The sequence below is a fragment of the Neolamprologus multifasciatus genome, chromosome 15 (genome assembly GCF_963576455.1).
Source record: "Neolamprologus multifasciatus chromosome 15, fNeoMul1.2, whole genome shotgun sequence".
NCBI classification, from domain to species: Eukaryota; Metazoa; Chordata; class Actinopteri; order Cichliformes; family Cichlidae; genus Neolamprologus; species Neolamprologus multifasciatus.
The window spans coordinates 13,836,316-13,859,945 of record NC_140453.1 but is presented as its reverse complement, the minus strand read 5'-3'; the positions used below and the strand labels follow the sequence as shown (position 1 = coordinate 13,859,945).

Here is a 23,630-nt window from a genome sequence, read left to right as displayed (position 1 = left end):
TTCTATAACTTGGAGGAAATTTGCTTTATCGGTTGCTCATTACAGAAGAGTGACGCTCACTTTGTTGCATTTCTTTCAGCTGGTTGTTGAGTTCTTCCTTCTCACTGGCCAGGTTGGCTACATCCACCGTCAGAGTACGATTGGACTCTTCCAGCTGTGAAGGTGGATAGAGCAGAGGTGAGGCGATGTTATCAGTGGATACTCTGCATAGCAGTCAGGTGACAAGAATACTTGAATGTACTTTGAGCTTTCCAGAATGAATAAAAGGGAACAAAGCCAAGCCAAACATTAGTGACTCTTATTGTTCTTAATAGTTTATGTGGTTGCACAAATGATGGTCTTGAGGGTAAATTGCTACTGACATACACTGAAAAAAGTCTAACATGCAGTCATTCATTCAATCTAATAAGTGCCATTCAAAACAGAATAAAATCATTGATTTGATTGTGAAACCCTTTCTTTTTGCATTTTAAAATACCACTTTTGATTTGGATGAAACTAAATATCTGTACAAAGGACACAACGCAAAGTTTTTGATTTCTCTCAAAACATATATTTCTTTTCATGTTGAACAGATAATATCTTTAATTTGAGTCAAAGTGATTTGCACTTGAACACGCCCACCAGAAATAGACCGGGACCCATTTTTATTCTGCATGGCTGCTGGAGACATCGTGTCACATCTTTGATTAATTTCATCTGAAAATAAACGTAAGTAAAGCCAAGTGTGTTACAAAAGCTTTTATAATTTGTATTGCCAAAATTGCAGAAAATAACCCCATTTAAGCTGGGTCGACAGCCACCCCCCAATTTTTGCATGATTGTAGCTGCTAGCTACAAGCTAGCTAGCTATCCGGCGCGACGTTAGAACTGGTTACCAGCAACCGACCATCACAGTTGGGAATGCAAGTTTGGCAAAAAGCCGTTTTTTTTTACCAGTATACTAACTAGCTAGCGTTACCACGATGCATCGGTGGTGGATACAGCTAGCTAGCATAAGTTCATAGTTCATAACATTCATAGTATAACTCCGTGCTCCGCTTCGTTTGAATTTTTCTGGTGAGCTCGCGGTTTCTAGACACAAGCTTGTGTTTGTGAGCGCACGTTTGTCTCTGTCTCTCTTCTTATAAATATCTGTGTGTTATGTGTGTGTACACCGAGCGCAAAAGATAATTATTAATGTGCATGATTTAGAGACAGAAATAACAAGCCAGCATATAAGATCAATGACATAAGACTAATTCCTTCAATTGACTTTCAGGCGCGGCTCGGAAAAATGTGCATTTTCTGAAGAAATTTTAATTTTAACAGCAAAAAATTGACCCTATGCCAAACTTAGTCGCTAATGGCTGGTCTGTAGACTGTTTGGTAAACCTAAATCAAATTATAGTACTAGCTTTTTATAAGGATGTGTATGTCATGTTACGTATTTCTTGGTTTTTCTATGTTATGTGTTTTATAGAGAAGTAACATTATTCTTTTTTTTCTGTATGCTTTCAGAACCACAGATCGCTCCATCCATTCCATGGCTGAAGCATACATTTTCATTTAATCTGAACAGGTATCATTTTGCATTTACACTGCACATCCTTTTTAAACATTTCATAATAATCTAGACCCTCCCTCATTATCCTCTCATTCACCTTGCTGATGTGTTGGCACTATTGTGTGCAATAATTGCTCTCTCGGCTTCACCCAGGTGTGTGCTCAGTGCTGGTTGTGTAGGGAGATGTGCCCCATTTCCCCTTTTCTAGTCTTCGTAATTGAAAAACACTCTGAAAATCACTTTTGTAGTAGTAAGTAATATTGCTATTGCATTAGTTACATCCGTTGTGTGAGTTAGTAAGAGATCCTTGTCCACTAATTTCCTCTGTCCAGTTCTAAATGCAGCAAAATTTTCTATGGAGGGCAAAGGGAACATTTCATTTTGGTTGTGTCCTGTTATTTTGGAGTGTAACTACTTAAAGAGTAACTGAAGCCTAACAACTTGTTTTGCTTGGTTTTTACAATGCAATCTTTCAGTTTTGGGCAGTTTTTGACATTTCTGTGTAAACTTGTTAAATTCTACCCTTTTTGGTCTAACTCTTACACATGGTTTACATTGGCCACAGGAACACTTCGAAGTGGTGCGCTTAGGAAAATCATACACTGTCAGCTGCTCCGCTGTTCACACCAGATGCATATTTCTCCACAACGGTCCAAAAGCGCTTCTGTTCATCTGTTTATTCAGAGCTAAAAAAAACCCCCCACATTTACTATTATTACTCAAAGCCAGTAACTGGCTTTGAGTAATAAAATACCTGTTTGAGACCAACCACTTGTCATTCATTCGGAAGCTACATTCATTTATATTTTTCCAAAATGATTTGGCGACCCCAAGAATTATCTCACGACCCCAATTGGGGTTGGGACCCCAAGGTTGCGAATGTGTCTTAGAGACGATGCTGGTGACTGGCATGTACCGCTGACGTAGGCATGAACTGCTTTCAGCCAATCACAAAATTCAAATGCAATAGCCACCTTTCAACCCTAAGAGGGCAGCACTAAGACATTTTTAGACCAAAAAGTGTAGAATTTAACAAGTTTACATGAAATTGTAAAAGAAATGCCCAGTAACTGAAAGGTTGCATAGGTAAAGACTCACTAATACAGTTTATAAGCAGAAAAAAGGTGTTTTGAGGGTAAATTGCTGTTTAAGTAGTGCGACGTGTCAATCACAGCTCAGCCTGCCACCCACATGAATGCTGGTCCATCAGGCACCGCCCCCTTCTGAGGCATTTCTTCAAACAGAGTTTGACTAGGGATGTAATCTTGGGGGGGGAATTACTCTCAACACAAAAAGGAAAAGCCCTCCATTATTTTCTCATTCTCATACTGATGGAAGGGGGTGGTCAAATAAATTGTCATTGCAGCAGATGGACAAATTCATTTTTGGAATTCTATATATCGAACCAATACAAACATTACCTGTTTGGGAATTTAATATATTCCCTTTGTTTCCTCAGTTATCGGATGTGGAAATGCAAGGATTGCAGCCTGTCATTTTCAGGAAAATCTGAGCTACTACAACATTATCGACTTGATCATCGGTTTCGTGGCAGGCACCGTCCTTACCCATGCATCCATGAAAATTGCCCCTGTTCATCCAGGACATGGAACGGTCTACAAAAACATCTAGCTAGGAACCATCTTTCTCAGGAGTCCACACAAAAAGCCTCTTCATTCAAGTGCTACATTTGTGACCACAATCAGCTTTCCACAGAGTATGATTTTTTTCAACATATCAATCAACATTTTTAAAAAAATGAACTTGTCTCTTGTATGTTTAATGGTTGCTCATACAAAAGCAATATTTATGGCAGTTTCAAGACCCATAAATGGAGAAAACATAATTCATGCACTGTTAAAGACTTTAAAAGTGGAATATTTGTCACATCATCTATCAGCTGCTATCCTACAGACTCATTGAACTCTGAATTGGATGAGCCAACCATCACAGACTCAAGAGATTTTGAAAAGGAAGTTGAACTGAAATTAGCTTTAAGATTCGCAAATTTAATTGTGAACTTAACACTGCACAGTAGTGTGTTTGCATGCATGTGTGCATGTGCACACGTGCTTGGTTGGCCTGCAGTGGTATTCTACATTCAAAAATTATAAGAACACCCATTTGAAAGGGAGATTTAAGTTGATTTCATTGATACATGTGTAGATTTTTTTTTTACATTGTACAGGCACAGTGCACATCTAAACGTTTTTGAGTACTTGCAAATTGGTTTAAAAAGAGTTTTTATAATGGTTTTATGCCAGTTTTAGACACTGTTGCAGGTTTTATACTGGTTTTCAAAAGATTGCAGGTTTTATACTGGTTTTCAAAAGATTGCAGGTTTTATAAAACAAACATTTCTCTAATCATTTCTGCCGTAGCACTAAATCTGTATATTACTAATCCTCTCTATTGATTATAGTTAAAATGGTTTGGAACAATAAATAATTTTGAAATAATTGGTTGGCCATCTGTCTTGTTTTTTATAGGAAATGCAGAGCATTTTTGAACTGAAATAAAATGAAATGTAAAAAATATAGTTTGAATATATGTAAATCAATTACCTGGCTTCAACACAAACATATTAGTTCATGTTAATTTGGTTCGATGTGAATACATTAGGTTGGTTAAATTTCAATATATTAGCTTGGTTCAATAATTAAAATATGGTTCTATGTAAAAAAATCAATTTGGATCAATGCAAAATTTAAAGTTTCAGTCAAGTCTAGTAATATTGTTTATATCAACATAAAATTATCAGGTCATATCAAGTGACTCAATTTGGATTCTATGAAGTCAAATAATTTGGATGTGACAATTGGACATCATTTTTTTTAATTTGAGTAGGGTTATTCTTTTTACAGTGTAACTAAATATTTCCCAGGGCATTAAAGATACCTTGCAGAGTTTCTAGCTACAACCAGTGGTATACAGAAGTGTCAAGATTTTCTGAGAAGGTGATAAGTTACAAAAAAATGTAGCAACAGCAGAAAGGGACTTCATCCAAACAGCTAACAAACATTTTTTGGCTCGAACAAACAAAACTTCGCCGATCTTACCGAGCTGATGGTGGCCTCCTTATCACTGAGCTCCTGCTGGTGCCTCATCATCATGTCGCTGATCTCTAGCTCCTTCATGATCTTTTCTTTCTCCAGATTGGAGAACTGCTCCTCAACGACAGAACGAGCCAACGTCTCAGCGTCTGCTTTGGTCAAGCTTTCTTCCAGCCGGGTTGTCAGTGACTTTCTGCAGAGGGAAAGAGAGCATGAATTACCATTATCTTATTAATTACCAGAGATGTATAAATCCTAGAAAGACAGGAAGATCCCTGCTGTTATTACCTAAAAATCAACAGCCTGTAGTGCTACCATGCACTGATATTTCTGGGACTTTTTTGTCTTTGCTGAATTTGAAAGCATTATTTGTCCACAATAATGATTGGCTCAAGTGCATCTGGGACAGCTGCTAATCTGGTTCAGCTTCATTCAGTCTGTGAAAGGTCGTGTCCTTCTGTTTGGCTGAGATTAATTTGAACAAGGGAAATGACACTAATCTGAGAAGACTGTTATATTCTTCAAGTACAGATAAAATGAATTTTGTAGAGTTGAGATACACATTTAAAAACTGCAAGTTTGAATGGTTAGTTTTTTGCTGCTTATGTCAATTTCCATACTAATCTGGTGATTAAGTGTTTACAGTGTTTTTTATACTGAAAGCAGAGTCGGCTAATCAAAGCACAGCAGCCACAGTTACCTTTCTTCCTGGTATTCTGCCAGTTGCTGCTGCACCTCTTCGTACAGCTTATTCTTCTCATCACGCTCATCCGTCAGCTCACGGATCTGCGTCTTGTAAAGGGTCTTTGATAAAGAAATCATGTAGACCCAATCAGTTTTTAGATTACACTTACAGAGTAAACGTGTGAGGAGCTAGATAGCATGCACAAAAAGGAAAAGAAAAGAAAGAGTTACTGTGAAACAGTGCTGTGCTTCCAGTTGGTCCTTCAGTTCCTTCAGCTGGCCATCAGCCTCCTGCTTTTCCCTGAAACAGCACCAGAAATCTGTCAGTCATTGCTGCAGGCCAACTGAACACCAGAGCCAAAGCAATGTCTTTAAATCAGAGGAAATGAATGAGACTTGCCAACAACATTAAAGTCACTAATACTCTTGCTATATTTGTATATGCATATTATGCTCATTAGATATCATGGGTGCAGTCCAATACTCATACTACCTACTTAGTTAGCCAGAAAAAGATTTAGTCTGTTCGAGTACACTGTATTTTAAAAGTACCAAGTTGTGCAATTGCATGTGGTTGCATTCTGCATAAAGCGAGCCATCATGCTTTTCAGGGCATTTTGATGCACAATCCTCTGCAATATAGACGCGTCAAAAGTAGTATGAAGTATGTGCTATTAAATACTTCCTAAGGGCAGCTGCAGTATATACTGAAATTAAAATGAACAAGTATGCAGGATATGGACATGTGTCTGACCTGCGTAGTTCCTGGTTCTGTTTCTCCAGCATCTGCTTCATGTCTAACAGTTGGTTGAGTTCCTGTTTGAGCTGTTTCTCAGAGGACTGGAGCACAGACACCTGCTGGTTCTGTATCTTCAGTTCACTCTGGCTCATACTCCGCTTGTGCATCTCCTCTTCCAGACGTGAGGTCAGGTGCAACACCTTCAAAGACACAAGCAGGGAGTCAAAGCTGTGGTTAATCCTACTAGTAGCTGGTTAGACTAACTGAGCACCACTTTGTACAAAATGCTTGAAAATAAAATCAAATGCTCATTACAAGAGGCCGTTGGTCACCCACCTAGCTTTCCTCGTTCATCACCACAGAACGTAGATATTAAGTCTGTGATAATGTTTTTTTTGTTCAGTCAAAGCCATGGCCAGGTGCAGAATATGATTTTACCCCCAAATGAATTTTTCTTCAGTGAGTAAAATCACAATGTGAAATTTCAACAGTCTAGAAAGTTTACGTCAAGCAGTGTGATGACTATTATATACATAGTACACATACTATAACGATGATAATACTGACTGAATCCTGCATTGCAAGGCACAATTTCTTTCCATGGTACACCTTCCTTGTTGTAGTCATGATCACTGCACACAATGGAACCAGATTTTCTCCTTCATTTGCTACTTTGTTGAGTTTTATCCATTCTGTTCAGGTTTGATTTGTTTTTCCACAGTTGCCATTGCTGAGTGGATTAGGTAAACACCCTAATTTACTTTAATTTTAACAAGTGTGTATGAAAAAGTACTGTTGGATTTATGAAAAGTGGGGAAAAAAAGAAAACTTCAGGTTTAGTAAAAGGTTTTGAGATGCTCGCTGTGGCACAAGTGAGAAAAAATGTTAAAATCCTCAAATATTAAATGTTAATAATAATAATAATAATAATAAGAAGAAATAAATAAATAGCATCTGTTGCCAGGAAATGACAGTGTAAGTGATGATATCCAGAAATGATGAAAGTCATTTACAATGACAAGATAAGATCATTTAAAATAAGATAAGCAATACCAGAGAGCTTTCCATTTAGTATTTTATTTTATTTTTTGAGGATTTTATGGCTTATGGACTTTGAAAACTGTAAATAATGACCCAAAAGTGGTGTGGTAGTAATAGAAACCAAATAATAATAATATTAATAACAATAAGGGTTACAATGATAAGTAGTAGTAGTAGCAGCAGTATTCATTTTAAAGACTTATGATTAAAACTCCTAGAACAGCCAGGCCATTTGTTTGTATGCATGATCAGAAATACTTGTAAATTTGTTCATGCTAAAAAAAAACAAAAAAACTTCAGATCTAAAAATATTAATACTGATTTGTGTATGAAAGGTTTGTGAGCTCGATTCATGAACAGATTTGTGCGTACACGCCGTTAGTAAATGAGAGCTGTTGTGAGGTTGTTGTTTTAGAAATTGCTAAAATGGGTAACTCTGAAACTCTTAATATTTGATGTAGGATCATTTCTTCAAAACAATGTCTAAAGTTACTATTTTGTCGTTCATGTTTCATTTGGGACAAACCTCTTCAGAAAGTTTCTCCTTCTGTGCCTGAAATTCATCCAGCTTGTTCTGCGCCTGCTTGTAATCACAGTCCAGCATGGAGTAGTCCTTTTTTAGCTGCAGCAGCTTTCCCTCCACCTGCATCTTCAAGCTGCGCTCCTCCTGCAGGGTGCACTCCATCTCTGAACCGAAGGAAATCGCAAGGAAAGACATCAGCAGGACAATCTACACTGCGCTCGACACTGGAGTATTGCCAGATCATTGCTGCCTTTCAGTAAACTTGCTTGTGGCATGAAATAAATGGACTAGCACGAGAGGGACAATCAGCAGCAAATCTAAAACGTCAGTCTGTTCCGAGTTTTCTGTCAGCCTGCTGGGAATGAACTAGAATTATTTGTCAGTAATGTTTAACATCAATCGACCCTTCATTTGTTCAACAGCTTTTAAAAGCAGCAGAAGTCACCTTTTCTCTTTCATGACTGGCTTTTGCTTAAGGCAATGCCTTACTTTGGTTAGGTAAGTTAAATATGGTGTAAACCATCACATTTCCTCTTCCTCCCTCCCACTTCCTCACCTTTTAAGGCCTCGGACTTTGCCTCCTCTATGGATTGGTCGGTCTTCTTTTTATCAGCAAGCTTGGCTTTGGTGACCTTGTGCTCTGCCTCCTCCTGCTCCAGACTCTGCTGCAGGGACTTCAGCTTGAACGTAAGGTCGATCTCTTGGTTGCTCTTTTTCTAAAGGGTCAAAGATGGATATTGGAGTCGTAGTGTCTTATTTAATGAACAAAAGCTTTTAAGGAGGAATACTTCTCCCTTCAATTTGGAAATTTGTAATGAGTAATCAAAAACAACCTTCTCAAGCTCACTGAGCTTCTCCTGTAGCTCCTTTTTTTCAGTCTGGACCTTGGAAAGAGATGACTTCACTTCTTTCGCCTCTTCTTCCAGCCCTGAGATGCGTCCTGTAATGGAGCAATGGGAATTGTTTAAAAGAATGAATAACATTCATTACATGTATTCTTTTTATTTGTCAAGATGCTACCATAATGAGGCTCTATACGATGTGACAGTGTTGAGCCGAACGTGTCGTAAATTAAAAACTGTGCCTGAACTGTTCAGCTTCAGACATTACATAATATCCCAGCCCACATACATCTTTAAATATGCAGAAAACATTGCACTCAGTGTTTCTTTTCCCTGACTCCACCCACACGGAGATTCTGACATGGGGTGGGGGGGATCATCAGACATCACAACAAACAGGTAACACTGTGGTCTACGTACATCCCCTCTGAACTCAGCCAGTGGCCTCTCTGCCAGGAGTGAGCATGCTTAAGTTTCCACAAAAGGTTTTGGTTTGGCTTTTCCTTTGGCTTTTACGGCCACTTGCTTCACTCTCAGGCTTTTGAGCAGATGTTTCCACCTATGATCAGACATTTCCCAGTGCCTGATCCAGAAAAGTGATTCACATCTAATGTTGAGCCTTCAGCTCCAACTTGCATAACATCTTTTTTTCCTGCTCTGTTTACTGCAGTCACTTTTAGGGAGTATAAAGATCACACTGATTACCTGTGGTTAGGGTGAGTAAATCAGTATTTCACTGCAGAGGTATTCATTCGATGACCTTTAACTATCTGACAAAACAAATCAAAGCTTGATGATGAACTACTGAAAAAAGATTAAGCAACTATAACTTAACATAATTTTACTTCTGAACATTGCTAATGAAGCCTGTAGTTTACCTACAACTGGCTACCAACAAGAGAGTCCAAACAGAACTCGCATAACCCAGCTTTAAATCTGTTTACGGCTGTGTTAATACCTCTTGCTGTCAGAGTGTAATAGAGAGCCACGTCTCACCCTGTAGGTCATTAATAGTTTCTGTCCCCATGTTGCGGCCTCTCCTCTCCTCCTCCAGTTCGGCCTGCAGCCCCCTCAGCTGCTTCTCCAGCTCCATCTTGCTGTTTTCAAGCTGGCTGCACTTTTCCTGCATCTCCCCGAGGCTAACCTCCAGGCTCTGGGCTTGTTTCTGCACCTCCGCCTGACTCTTCTTTAACCGTGCTACAGCCTCTTGCTCAGCCTGAAGCACAGCATTGACGTCCTCAAGCTACAGATATTAAGGGAAGGAAAATAAATAACGAGAAGATGAAATTGTTTTTATGCTGAAGGCATTCAGAATTAGGGGTTACCAATTTGGTATGTTTTTATTAACATGAATAAAAACACATTAAACACAGAAAAATTGAAAATAAGAGAAAGAAAACACAATGTTAGGTGACTTTAAAAAGCTTCCCTCACTTGTTTTTGCAGCTGGATGTTCTTCTCATTTGAGATGTGTGAATTCTGGTTCTTCTTCCTCAGATCCTCTAGCTGGTCCCTCAGGTTGTTCACTGTTGAGTAAAAACAAAGTCATTTTTAGTTAGTGTAGTATAAAAAATTTAATCCATCCATACGATATTATAATACTGTCAATCCACAACTATAAATATTTCTGAGCCTGACATATAAATACACAATTTGACTTGCCTGAGTCGAATATAAAATCAAATGACAACCAAAATTATGGAAAGATATTTCACAAGTTATACATCTGATATTTAGATATGGTACTGTGCAATAGTCTTGAGCAACTCCTTAGATTTTAGTAGGAAAATGGGTGCAAACATGTACAGTTTGCACACTTGCTTGAAAGTCAGTGCTCGGCGTGACAACTTTTATTCTTCAAAGCAGCCTGAACTCCCTTAGACAAGCTTTCTTATAGCTTAAGTAGTCTTCAGGAATATTTCTCAAGACTTATGAAGGATATTAGAAATTCTTCTGTGGATGTTGGCTGCCTTTCGTTGCTGTGATGTATCACGTTTTTGGTTAAAAGCTCTTTGCTTTGCACTTTGTTTGTGCAGAAATGTTAGAAATTTGGAATTTTTCATCGATTTAACTAAAGAAACAAAAAACATATGCGTTTTGGATTTTGTGGCTGCTCGTAACAAAGTGGCAACTTAAGATTGGTTCTTTAAGCCTGATGATTCACAGTGTTACGTAGCTTAAACGACAAAACAAAGCAAAATGAACAAATGGTCGGGTACAAGGACTGGACTGAAGACGAACAAAAAAAAGAAGAAGAAGAAACGACAAAAAAACCTTCAAAACTTTTGTAGTACTGCTCAAAATCACTTTAAATAAAATAAGAAGTCCTCCTTTGAAGCTCCTTTTAAACAAAACTTAAAGAAAGAAGGGACAGCTCAAGACTTTTGCACAGCACTCTACATTTGTTCATAGGTGCTCACACTCATTCTCCAGGCTGCGTTTCCTGTCAGTTTCCATCTCCACCTTGCGCAGATTCTCAGCACTCTGGTGCTGCAGCAGAGCTCTCTCTCTCTCCAGCTGCCTCAGTGAGGCCTCGACTTTCTGCCTGCTGTTCATCTGATGAGAGAGGAATTCGCACACAGTACGAGTGGAAACAAACTCTGACCTTCTTTATCCCATCAGGTACATGGTTGAAATGCACCCGCTCTTACCTCCTTGTCTAATTCTTTGACGAGTTTGTCTAAACGGTTGGTAGCATTTCTGGGTGGTGGAAAAAAAGATTAAAATTTTTCACAGTTAGTTAAAATTTGTCTTTTCAAAAATGTATTTATACATTGAAATTCTTCTTGCTTTTTTTTTTTTTCTCTCTGCCGCTTTTGGATTTCCTTTAACGTCTCCTAATATTGGGATTTCTAAAAGCAGCTTTGAGGATGGGATGTCACTTCCTGTTTTACAAAACATTTCTATATATCTGGAAGGAAGTGACACACCATATAAACAACTCTTCAGGGAAACCAGTTATCCTTTGGTGATGTCTAATTTAAAAACCTTTTAACCAAGACATTTAATAAGCTGACTGAACACTGATTAACATTTACGTTTATATAGCAAATTTTTGCTATATAACTTTGCACTGTCCACATTTTGCTGTAACAAAACAAATTTCTCACGTGTGGGACTAATAAAGGTTATCTTATCTTATCAAACAAGATCATATGTTTTATCTTACCTGCACTTTTGCTCCAGCTCATCTTTGGCCTGCATCTCATTGTCGAGCTTCTCTTCCAGTTGGGAAACCTTTTTCTGCAGCTGCTCAAATTGACAGATGAGTGAATACAAAAATAGCATTATTTGATTTTCATTTTCACCCCCCCCCCCAAAAACAAACAAACAAATAAACAAACCAAAAAACAAAACAAAACAGAAAACTACCTCTTTCTTATTGTCTGAACAATTCTCCTTGTCCTCTGAGATTTCCTCACAGTCCTCTGAATCTTTTGCAGAACTGCTTTTACTTCCCTTTAGCAGCCTGAGAACGAGAGATGGACGGTCAATAACCATGAATGCTTGTAACTGAGTCAACCTCAGGTGGATTTCCAACCCTGACAGCATCACACACCATCATCAGTTCCACATTTCTACAAGCATGAGATACATTTTGTCCCAACCAGATCCATTAAAAGACATTTTTTGCCCAGTGTTAAGTGACATTAGAGAGCTTAGAAAGCACTAACAGTAATACCTATAAGCCTAATCCTGAAACCATACACAGTGGAAAAAGCAACAGTGTTGAGATCTTTTTGGCGTCTTGGCAGAAATCTTCCAACCCACGCACTTTTTGCCAACTGTTAACTATCTCGGTGGGCTTGTAGTGGTGGGAATTATTGAGTGACTCGGCCACAAGGGCTGAATAACAACTTAACTATGTAAAGCCTTTTTATGACCAGTTTTTGCAGAGTGTTCAGAATTCTTAAAATCAAAATACCTGTGCTTACAACAGACAAATTAAGGGTGATTTTAGAAAAGGTACACACAAATAACGCAATTAGACTGAAGGTACGAGTACGCACTCACATACAACACATTCACTTTTTACATGAGAAAAAAAAAATCAAGATCAGAAGGAGACACATGCTAGAGTAGTCTTAGTGTCGGCCGTGAGGTTGGATAATTGGTTTTGTCAGAAAGGGCATCCAGCATAAAATCTTTGCTAAATTAAACAGGCAGATTCATCCGCTGTTGTAACCTTTCTGGAAATATGTAAGAATTATAATTAGCCTGAGCATTTTATACTGCTTACAAATAGCTTTCATTTAAGTCTACAGCATTACTGCTCAAACTTTTTCAGCTCCCCTCGGTTAAATGTAACCAGGGATGGGCAGTAATGTGCTAACCAATTCCTTTTTTCAAGTAAAGATTAAAGTAAGAGATTGTTATTACAAAAAAGTAATTAGATTACTGTTACTTTCCCGTAAGCACGCTGCGTTACTAAACCGTGATTTTGTTTGTGTGAGTGTCTCATGACGTATGAACGTGCGACGTCTGTGGCAGCAACAGACGTGTGTAGATAAACAATGGATAATATGGAGTGCGGGAGAGAGTACGAAAGCTTGGAAGTACTGACATTACTTGGAGTTTTAATCTGTAAAAAGTGACAAAAACATTAGAGTATGCTGTACACTCTGCATGGGCAGAAAACTTTTTTCTACAGAGAAAAATTAAACTTTAAATCTGAGCAGGCACCTAGCAAGCCGCCACGGGAATGTGAAATTCACAGGGAAACCCCTGGATCCCCCCACTGACATGACCACTGCGACACCGGGCAAACCTCCACCGGCTCCACTCCTGCTAAACTGGTGACAATAGATTGAATCTTTGACTTTATTTGTTTTTTGCCGTGTTTTACTATTTGAAAGAGCGAGTGTAAACACATATGCAGGAATATGTAGAAAATAGGTTTAAATGTTCAACAAATTTCTTCAGATTTAATTTTTGCTTGATGCAATCTGCATAAAGATTAAAACTAATAAAACAGTTTTTAATAAGGGACTTTTTCATTTGATTCAATTTATATGATGGATTATGCAGAAAAAATAAAATTGGGCTGAAAGGTCTACTGCTTTATAATGTTTTCAGGTTGTGTATATTGCTAACTAAGTAATAAAGTAACTAATTACTTTTAAAAACATGTAATCAGTAAAGTAATAGGATTACTTTCTTGGAAAAGTAATCAGTAATTAGTAACTACTATTTTCAAGTAACTTGACCAACACTCATTGTAACACTTGAGCCATTTACTTGAGCTGTTTCACTGCAGAAGCAGCTCCTGTGGTATTTGGGAATAGCTGCACTGTTGTGTAGCCAGATGGAAGCGACGTTGGTCTGGAAAATGACTGGTGATAAGGGGCACCGGCTGGTTAACCACAGAACAAATTTCAAGGCTCAGTCTCCCACGCACATGACTGGCTCAGCTGTTGTTAACGCCACGAAAAATGATCACTAATGATGTTGCAAAGAGAGAGAATGATATCTTATTCTGGTGGAGAACGCGTTCAGCATACCTGCTGTCTGTGTTTATTTTGAAAATGTGCATGTGAGCGTAGATGACTCATGTACAGAAGACCAAATGTACCTACGGGTACAGAAAAGGTAACCTGAAGCTCATCTAACTGACTAGGTCCAGAAGCGTGGATGAGCAGCTGTGATAAAGACGGGTTTGTTTCTTTATCTTTTGAAGTTGAGTTATTTTGTGAAGTTTCTATTTGGTTTTTGATTCTTTGCTTATTGAGGCTTGACTTTGTGTGGAACGGGAGGAGAGGCTGGCTACTGATCTTTAAAGGGTATAAATTAATCTATTGAAACGGATTGTGAGCACAGCATTTCATGTATGACGATTAGAAAACTGTGTGTGTTTTTGATCTTCACAACCAACTTGCCTTAGCCATTTATAAAGTGAATTTTATCCAGATAATATGTCTTGAACAATAAACGCTGCCATTTTTAACACAATAGCTTCGTTTGGGTGATTGCTGCCTTAATGGCGGTTGAACCTGCAAGTGTTGTTTCATTCTATTTTTTGCTGAACAAAAGCAGGGTTTACAAAGCAGGATTCATCACAGGCGACAAGGGCAGTTAAAGAGGCTGTCAGAACAAGGCAGCAGTGTGGAGTTTTAACAGGCCTGCAGTGTCTGACTGGTGAGGCATGGGCGTGAAGCTGTCTTTTTCTCTCATATTTTAAGCACAGTGTTGTTCTAAAAGCCCATTTCCTCAGTGTAATTTAGTGTTGCAAAATATCTACACACGCTGAGCTTTGTAGCACATAAATCTCAATTTATAAAAAAGAAAAGAAAGGAAAACTAAAAGGAACGCAAACATGAACATATCAAATACTTAAGAACAAAAGCAGAGTTAAAGTAAAATAAAAATATGAGATTCAAACACTTACTGATCCTCCTTGAAGTAGGTGAAACCAATAAATGGTAGCTGGTTGCCAACAAAGGCTTTGGGTGGAGGAAAGGTCTCAACATCTCCTTTCTCAACCTCTATGTCATCGAAGTTACTGGTGTCTATGTCACCTTTCAGCTCTGGCACAACTGGGGCCACAGCTGGAAGACAGGAAGAGAGGGATAGAGTCATGAAGCGAAAAAGGGGAACGAAGGAGGTGCAAACCAGGAGGGTTAAAGCAAAGAGAAAACTGCTGTTTTACATAAAATCAGACTGAAAACAATCCTGTGCTTGGGGATTTAAAATTAAAATACATCAAAGACATTTGAGTACTAAATTTTTTTCTCAGCAATTTGAATAAATGCATGTCCATTTTGGCTTTGGTTACTTTAGGAGTCTGCAGGTTGGCGTGAGCCTGACACCACTCCTTTTCCCGTACAGTGCTTGCTTTGTGCCCCATACACAGCGCCTTTCACAAGCCATGCCAAGAGAGAAGGTTCCTTCTGCGCTCTCTTTTCACAAGACTGACTCTAAAAGTCTGCAGACAAAAATGTGTTAAAGGGCCAATCAGATAAAACTAAGCAAGCCCTCGAGCCTATAAATAGATCCTAATTAGGAAAAAAAAGCAGCGATTTTGGATGAAGTTCTTCAGACCAGCGCAGTTCTGGCTCTGAGTAAAGAGCTTATTACTGCGGGTCAAGACAGCCCCCAGTGTGACAAATGTGACTCAAAGATGGTGCAGAAAACATAGAGAGAAATCAAGCGCAGGGATGAAACAAATGAGGGGGAAATAAAAAGATGCGATAGAAAAAAAAAAAAAAGCCAAAATGTGGTGAGACAGAAAGAGACTCAGGGCGCTCCATGGAGGCCCTTGTGGCATGACTTCCCAGAATGCTCTCTGATAGCGGGTGACTAATGACAGGCAGCCACGGCCACAGAGAGAGTGAGAGAGCGGGAGCAACCCTCCAAACTGGGACGCCCCTCTCATTAGACCGGTCCACACAGGCCGCACAGCCTGCCCCACCCACCGCTAAGGGGGGTGCTGCCTCCAGTCGCATCCATCCAACGACCCGTGGTGCTGGTTTCGTTGCCTTCAACCATCCCTGTGCTTAATAAACATGAAGACAACTCAAATGATAAAGCGCTGAAATCAGGGCCCAGACGCTGCGGGAAGTAATATCACCCTTAGACACAGAGGGCCGAGAGGGACGTGCAGCTCAGCGGGACTTCACAATGGAAGGAAGGTCATGTTTGGAGTGGTTGCATGAGCGTGCACATGCAAACATGAAAAGAGCCGAGCAGCAGAGCAATGGTTTCGTGTTCTAGATCGCCAGGCTGTGATCAGAAGTTCTGCCTTAATCGGAGCCAGGTGAGGCAGAGACAGGGCGAGGCAACGAAAAAGAGTCTGAATGTAATTATATACAGACACATATATCCATTTCTTATTTAGTTCTCCTTCTTGTTTCTTTTGTCCTTACTGATGCAAACAGTCTAAACCTAAATTAAAAAAACAGAAAAGAAAAAATATACTAAAGTACAAACATTGGTACTGATTTAACAATTATAGTATTAAATAGCTAAGATTTTTTTCTCTTTATTCTGTTCCTAATACACCTGTGAGTAAATAATTCTGTTATATTATCTATCCATCCATCCATCCATCCATCCATCTCCTTAAGCTACAACAGTGTTTCTTTTATCCAGTCACACATGTGGTGCAGGACTTCAATATGTTCAGTACACTCATCAATTTATGATTTTAGACTGGTACCCATACGTAGCTGATTATTCTGCATAATGTTCTCTCCTGCTCTGCAAAGCACCCTGTCATATACTGTCAGATATGAATGGCGAGCATATGGAGAGCATGTGTACCATACAAGTAGCCTTAATGACTCAAGAGCTGGAAATAAAATTCTAACTCAGACTGAAGCAAAACAGAACTGCAGAGGAATGGGCTGGAGATGATAAGAGAAGCAAAACAATGGGAACGGCAACAAACCGAGAAAAAGAAAAACATTTGCACATTACCAGAAATGGAAATGTATGATGCTCCTGCATTGTGGCATAATATAGAGAGAAGTTTTAAAGACAAGTATATGGATACACTTACTGTCACGGATGTTGTCAAAGGTCCACTGGTTGTTCTTAAAGAAGGGGTGACATTTTATCTCGTCCACTCCGGTGCGGCCCAGACGAACCTTCCTGCACACAGCGACAGGAACAAGCAGTCAGACGGTGAGCGGGTTTGCCTAAGTGTGACACAGTGCAACGCAGTACAGCACACCCCTTTCCTCCTCTCCACCCACCATCACAAACATGTCATCCCAAACACATGGAACTTAGCGGCGTGACCACTCTGCACTGACCACACTGACCAGCATGGAGAGCCACCAGACCGCTGTTTGATAATGGATACGCCTGAAAACCTCTTCAGTCCAAGTTCCAAGCAGTAAAGACAGGAGGACTGGATACCAGGCAGGAACATCCACAATTCTGACTCAAGAACTCCTAGATCTTCCCTCCTTCTCTTCTCTCTCTCACTGAATCTATACACACACTCATTTTCCCTCTTGCCTCATCCCCTCGCCTCCCTCCTCCACCTCTGGGTACAGGGTTGGAGGGGTGGGGCAGTTTGGGCTTGCCACGTGTGGGACATTCCAGATCCAGCCAAGGGGAAGAGAGGGCAGAGGTGGGGAGGGAAAAAAAAAGGGAGGAGAGACTTTAAAACCTCTGCGTGAAAAAGTGACATGCAGCCAAATCAGGGTTACAAGCCATGTCTCGATGCCCAGAAAACTGCAAAGGAGAAAGTTACAGACGAAAAGGGAGAACGAAGAAATGGAAAGTGGCACAGAGAAAAGGTAGAGGAAGACATTTACAAATGAAGTGATGAAAAACACATGGTAAGAAAAGAGAGATGAAAAATTCCAAAACGAGCAGGGTGGTTGTGCTTACTCATGTGATTCAGCATAATGAGGAGACAGTGATGGAGCATGTAGGTTAAGTGGTGAATGCAGTCAGTAGTCAGTGTTCAAGATGTGTGTGTGTGTGTGTCAGTCGTACACACATGCGAGATTCTGTCTGTGGTGAGAGAGCAGTGAGTGAGAAGGTAAATAAACTGAGTGAGGAAAAATGAAAGGCTGCTCTGTACTGAAGCAGAAAGGGCCTGTGTTCGAGCCTGTCGTGAGCGGAGTTACTAATGTAAACAGGAAGTGGTTTCTTCAAGGGGGAGGGGACACTATTCAGAAACATGACCCATATGCCCATTCATCCAACTTTTACCTTTACAACTAATTTTCCCAAAAGTATCTTAATCAGTCTTCAAGCAACTTAAAGAAGTCCAGACGCTTTTCTTTCCAAGCTCCTTAGACATGCCTCTCAGTTACTTTGTGAGTCATGGGCAGACATCCCTGTGATTAATAATATATGTCAGGCAGGAAATCTAAAGTGCAGGATCAATCCAAGGAAACAAAGAACAATACCACAATGATGTGTATTTGCAGGCAAATATACGCCTATGTTTTTTATCACTTAGTGCTTTCCTTTGTCTTCCTCTCACCCCACAGGCAGCCACGGCAAATAGCTGCTTCTCCCTGAACTTGATTCTGTGAGGATTCTTTCTGACAAATGTGCGTTCTTCCTTCCTACTGTCGTCGAGTGCTTCCTCATAGAGGATTGTCCGATTGTTGGGGTTATTTCTCTGAACACTGTGTGCTAATCAGACTTCTTGGTGGTCGTTGCATTACATTCAGAATCGCCTGTGCCTTTGCTAGTGTTGCTGACATATGGTTCACCTCATTGCTTAAAGGCTTTTTATTACAGTGCTGTATTTATCTCTAATGTAAATTCATAAACCTTATTAACAAAGTTATATGTACTATGCACTATTTGATCAGTTCTATGCTTTACTAACATTTCAGCCTGCTAATTAATAACAGGATTTTTTTTAAGGACAGATATCCAAAAAAGCCCCAAATTATCGAGTATTATTTGTATATAAAAGCTTGAAATAGTCCTTAATATAGTATTTTCCCTTTTTACTAACAAATTCTCGTTACATAACAAAAACAAGGGCTTACAGTATAATCTATGGTTTCATATACAAACCTGTCAGTAAGGAAGGCACAGATGAGATCTTTGGCATTTTGAGACATCTCTACATCATCAGGGAATACGAGCGAGTTCTGGTGGTTCATAATCTTTCCGTACGTTCCAATAAGGGACTCGGCATAGAAAGGAGTTTCACCTAGAAGAAGAATGAGAGGTCAAATTCTCAAAACACAGATCTGAGAGCTTGAGCAAAAACTTACATTTTTATAATTACTAACATAAAGGAAGTTAAAGAATATCCAAACAGAAAGAAATGTTGAGTTGATCTCTCATTATCTGGTTACAGTCAGAACAGCCTGGGCTGAATTATACATGTAATGGGCATTAAATCATGTTTGCTTTCTTAATAAAAGCTTAACTGAATGAACAGTACATAACTTACCAACTAGCAATTCATAGAGAAATACTCCTACAGACCACCAGTCACACTCCCGGCCATAGTAGTCATCACCCCCCTGAGACTGGAGAACCTCGGGGGAGATGTAGTCTGGTGTGCCTACAGCTGTGTCACATTTCACCATACCTGTCTGCAGAAAGATGAATTTACAACATAACACACGGGAAAGCAATAATAATAAAAGATTGGAAGGGACTTTGGACAGAAAGCAGAAAAAAAAGTTTAAAAAAAAAAAGCAAAAACAAAATTACAGTGTGGATCAATGAGCTTGTGAAACTAGCTTAAAATTGTTTTACTATATTTTCTTTCAAAATCTTTTGATGTCGGGACAACAACTATGCAAAAAATTCTTTAAAAAGTTTTTACCATGTGGACCACAAACAAAATGTGTTTTAAGACCATTTCAAGTTTCTTTACCAGACTGAGACTAGGGAAGGAATTGCATGACATGCTCTGTCTACTGGCAGATATTCAGAGAGCTCAAATGAGTGAAATGAGCCATTTTGAAATTGCTGTGGTGAAAACAAAAGGATGAAAAACACTTCCTGTCCCACAGCAGCAGAGGCGGGACTGCCGCCTCACTCGAGACTGGTTGTTTAGCACATAACTTCTGTGGCCTTTCAAAACAACATGATATAAGAGCTTCACTTCACCATCTGAACACCTGGTGGTGCACTGAAGCTCTGAAAAAATCAAAATGTTATTTTCCTCTTCTTTCAACTAACTCAGAAGGTTTGTGACACAACTATAAACTCGACATACCGAGTCCATCTTCATGCATGTGCCAAAGTCAGCCAGTTTGAGGTGTCCGTGTTGGTCCAGCAGCATGTTGTCGGGCTTAATGTCGCGGTGGATGAAGCCCATCGAGTGGATGGCGTCTAGCCCCAGCACTACTTCTGCCGTGTAGAAGCGAGCCCATTTCTCAGGGATGTCGTAGTTCATGGTGAGTGTGACCAGGTCTCCTCCGGGCATGAATTCCATCACCATATAAAGGTGCCGATCATCTTGGAAAGCACAGCATAGCTACGAAACAGTAACCAGTAATTACAATATCACTGATTACTTTTTTTTATCTCAAACTTAATGCTGATATGGTGCCAGGTTATTACTGAAGTGTATAAACAGAAGGTACTGTTTTGTGATGTAAAGTGAATATCATCTGTGCCGTCTTAATATATTATTTGATTACTCTATGATGAATGTTTTATCTCCGGGTCTTTAAGGCAGCATTAAATTGGATCTCATTTAACAAGCACGCTGTCTGTTTTTACCTCATCCAACATAACAAGACTCTTACTATATATTGGTTCTATTGGTCTATTCCACACATCATTTGTTTCATTTTCTTACCATAAAAATATACTTGCATCCCTACCCAACTGTTTTACTGTTCTTTTATTTTGATATAATCTCCATATACCGTCTCTAAAAACTCGGACCATCTGATTACACCACTTGTTTTGACAAAGTGCTTGCAATTTGTACCTACTATCAGTACCTAATGCATGCAATAACAATAATTCCAAATAAATTACTAAATGTTTTAGAGTTTGGTGGTGCGTGAATGTAATTATTTGATTACCATCTACAGAAACAACCAGTAACAACCTAGTTTACATTTGACACACAAAAAATATATATCAATATCAACCTACAGAAAGTTTCAGCATTATGATTCTATGATACCAGTTTTAAAATGCATAAATATAGCACGCTGTAAATGTGTGAACTTCCTTTATTGCAGCATCACTGAGTAGAGACACAAAACAGTATGACCGGTTTTCCCACATGCTGCGTAGGGGTGTTACCAGTCAGGCTGTATTGACTACGTCACATGGAGGACATTTATGAATGGCACAGTGAACTGTGTTCACAGTCAGTGATTTCTGAAGGTGTTCCTGCGTCCATGCACTTATTTCCATGACCGAATGAGGCCAGTTTTTAATGCAATGTAGTCCAAGGGCCTGAAGATCACAGCCATCAATGACAGGTTTGCAGCTTTCTCTCTCGTGCACAGAGATTTCTCCAGTTACGCTATAAATATAAATCCTGATAACATATTCGAAGTATTCACAATCTTTTTCATTGAGAAACGTTATCCTAAAATTGTTGCACAGTTGGTAGATGCAGTATGTTTTTGTAGATTGGTGAACTTTTGTCCATCTTTCAGAGAAACTCTGTTCTTTTTATCATGTTATTGAGCCGTTGTTAATTAAACGAATTAGCTGCAAACTGTTTCTTTTCAGCATCACTTAATTTCCCAGCCTTTTGCTGCCCTCTCACAACTTTTTTTGAGATGTGTTACTGCCATTCAAAATGGGCTAATATTTTTCATGAAACGCTAAAACATTTCAGTTTAAACATTTGGTGTGTTTTCCGTCTTCTACTGTGAACAAAATATATCTATGAAAACCTCTGTGGCTGAAAGGAGTTAAAACATCTGTTCTATATGTTCTCCAGTGCTACATCTTATGAATATTTGTAGAAAAAAAAACAAAACACACCTGGACGACCCAGGGGCTGTTGGAGAAGGCCATGATGTGTCTCTCCTCCCAGAAGAAGGCCGAATCTGACCTTTTGATCATCTCAAACTTGCTGAGCTGCTTCATGGCATAAACCTTCTTAGAGGCCTTGTGACGGACCTGCAGAGGAGGACGTGACAAAAAAAGAGAGATGTGAGAATGTAAATAGTGATAAGTCAACAAGGACAATATGGACAAGATGGTAAGAAGGTCACAGTGACCAAGATAACGTGGGAGATGAAGAGAAACAGACACAGAGATGGGAAGCCATAACTGTAGGACACACCCATAGAAAGACATGTTTACACAAGATTTCAAACACAAACATACCATGTCCCCCATCCACACCCCCACACCAGACTTCACATTCATCTCTCAAACACTGAGCCTGTCCAGACTTGTTTCCACCCAAGAGACTCAGCAGATACCAGATTCTACCAGCATAAGATGCAGATATATGGGAAACAGAGTTAGGGAGAGTAAGAAATGTACTGATTGGCTTAAACTTGGAGTCAGGCACATTGGCAATTTTAAAAAAATCAAAAACAAACAGATTAAAAAAAAATCAAGTTATAAAAATCACACATTTGGTATTTTTAAAGACTGTTGCTCCCTCTAGTGGTTCAAATGTTTCTGGTAGCTGCTGGATTTAGGAACAACTGGAGAAATTCCCCCTTTAAATCACGCTACTTTTCTCTTCCACAGAACACAGTTTAAAATTAAATAGCGCAAGTCAACAGACAACCTCTTATTGATCCCTTGAACTCACCAGCTGCACTTCTCCATAAGCTCCTTTTCCGATCAGCTTGACTCTCTCAAAGTCATCAAGCTTCATCTGAAGTTCTCGCAGCTCACTCACTAAGTCTTTATCTGCAAATGAGACACATACACGAGATCAGACAAAGATAAAGCTGATTTTATCTAACACTTTCCCAGTCTAATGAAATTAGACTGGGAAAGTGTTTTTCCTGCCAAAACCTAATTAATAAGGTTTTGGCAGGAAAAATCTGTTAATCTCCCCAAAAATGTTAATTTGAATAACAACACCAGACCAGGGAACTCTTTCATATAGCTCTCTTTTTACCTTCTTAAAGAAACAGTGCACATGTTGTATCCCAAATCTGACGCTGGACAACAGAGAAAGTCTTGCACAATCTAAAAAGTCATGGTTTTCATCACTAAGACACACAAATGCAAAACACACACGAGAACTTACATCTGTTCAGAAAGGACTCTATGTTTTTGTTTTTCCGTAAGGGGGGGTAATTCAAGTCATTGACCAGTGCATTCATGGAATCCTGAAGGACAAGAAAGAGAAGAAGTTTTTATTAGAAAGGAAAATTAACATTTAGAAATAGTGTTTAATTAACAACAACAACAAAAAATTCAATGTCAGTGTACAGTGTAAACACCAGTATCATTCAAAAAAGGGAATATTCCTCAAGTTCAGCTGAATATTCACAGAAAATTAATGACATTTAAATAATTTCTTTATCATTATATTGTCAAGACAATTCATGAAAGTCGGGAAGCTCCGACATTGTGCTGGCTAATAAAAGCAAACATCTTTAATGAAGTAAAGATGGCAGTAAGAACACTCAAAAATGTAAACAAGTGGGGAAACAAAATCAGACCGCTAAACCAAAACAAACACAAAAGAACAATGGAGGCTGGACAAGGAGACAAAACATGTCGTGCAACAACAAATAAAATTAGACGCGTGTTCATGTTTCGGTCGCTTCCATAAACACACAGACCCGCCATCGGGCCCACCGACACCAGCTCCAGT

At 39.2% G+C, this 23,630-nt stretch overlaps 1 protein-coding gene across 8 annotated transcripts in view; it reads right to left on the bottom strand.

Moving 5' to 3' along the window:
- Positions 1–23,630, bottom strand: part of LOC146501753 (rho-associated protein kinase 2-like) — a 42,767-nt gene that overhangs the window by 13,726 nt on the left and 5,411 nt on the right. For all 8 annotated transcript variants that reach the window (XR_014869367.1, XM_085132956.1, XM_085132957.1 and 5 more), the window contains exons 2-23: positions 23,058–23,139; positions 22,611–22,711; positions 21,824–21,961; positions 20,082–20,342; positions 19,305–19,449; positions 18,920–19,058; positions 16,926–17,017; positions 14,814–14,973; positions 11,801–11,897; positions 11,598–11,677; positions 11,080–11,128; positions 10,849–10,984; positions 9,863–9,954; positions 9,425–9,671; positions 8,420–8,526; positions 8,143–8,302; positions 7,590–7,750; positions 6,038–6,222; positions 5,515–5,584; positions 5,300–5,403; positions 4,606–4,792; positions 61–154 (exon numbers count right to left, since the gene is read on the bottom strand). Coding sequence is in view for 7 of the 8 variants with exons in the window: in XM_085132956.1 (XP_084989082.1) it covers positions 61–154; positions 4,606–4,792; positions 5,300–5,403; positions 5,515–5,584; positions 6,038–6,222; positions 7,590–7,750; positions 8,143–8,302; positions 8,420–8,526; positions 9,425–9,671; positions 9,863–9,954; positions 10,849–10,984; positions 11,080–11,128; positions 11,598–11,677; positions 11,801–11,897; positions 14,814–14,973; positions 16,926–17,017; positions 18,920–19,058; positions 19,305–19,449; positions 20,082–20,342; positions 21,824–21,961; positions 22,611–22,711; positions 23,058–23,139 (2,887 nt within the window). In the remaining variant the exon portion in view is untranslated. The remainder of the gene's footprint in view (positions 1–60; positions 155–4,605; positions 4,793–5,299; positions 5,404–5,514; positions 5,585–6,037; positions 6,223–7,589; positions 7,751–8,142; positions 8,303–8,419; positions 8,527–9,424; positions 9,672–9,862; positions 9,955–10,848; positions 10,985–11,079; positions 11,129–11,597; positions 11,678–11,800; positions 11,898–14,813; positions 14,974–16,925; positions 17,018–18,919; positions 19,059–19,304; positions 19,450–20,081; positions 20,343–21,823; positions 21,962–22,610; positions 22,712–23,057; positions 23,140–23,630) is intronic.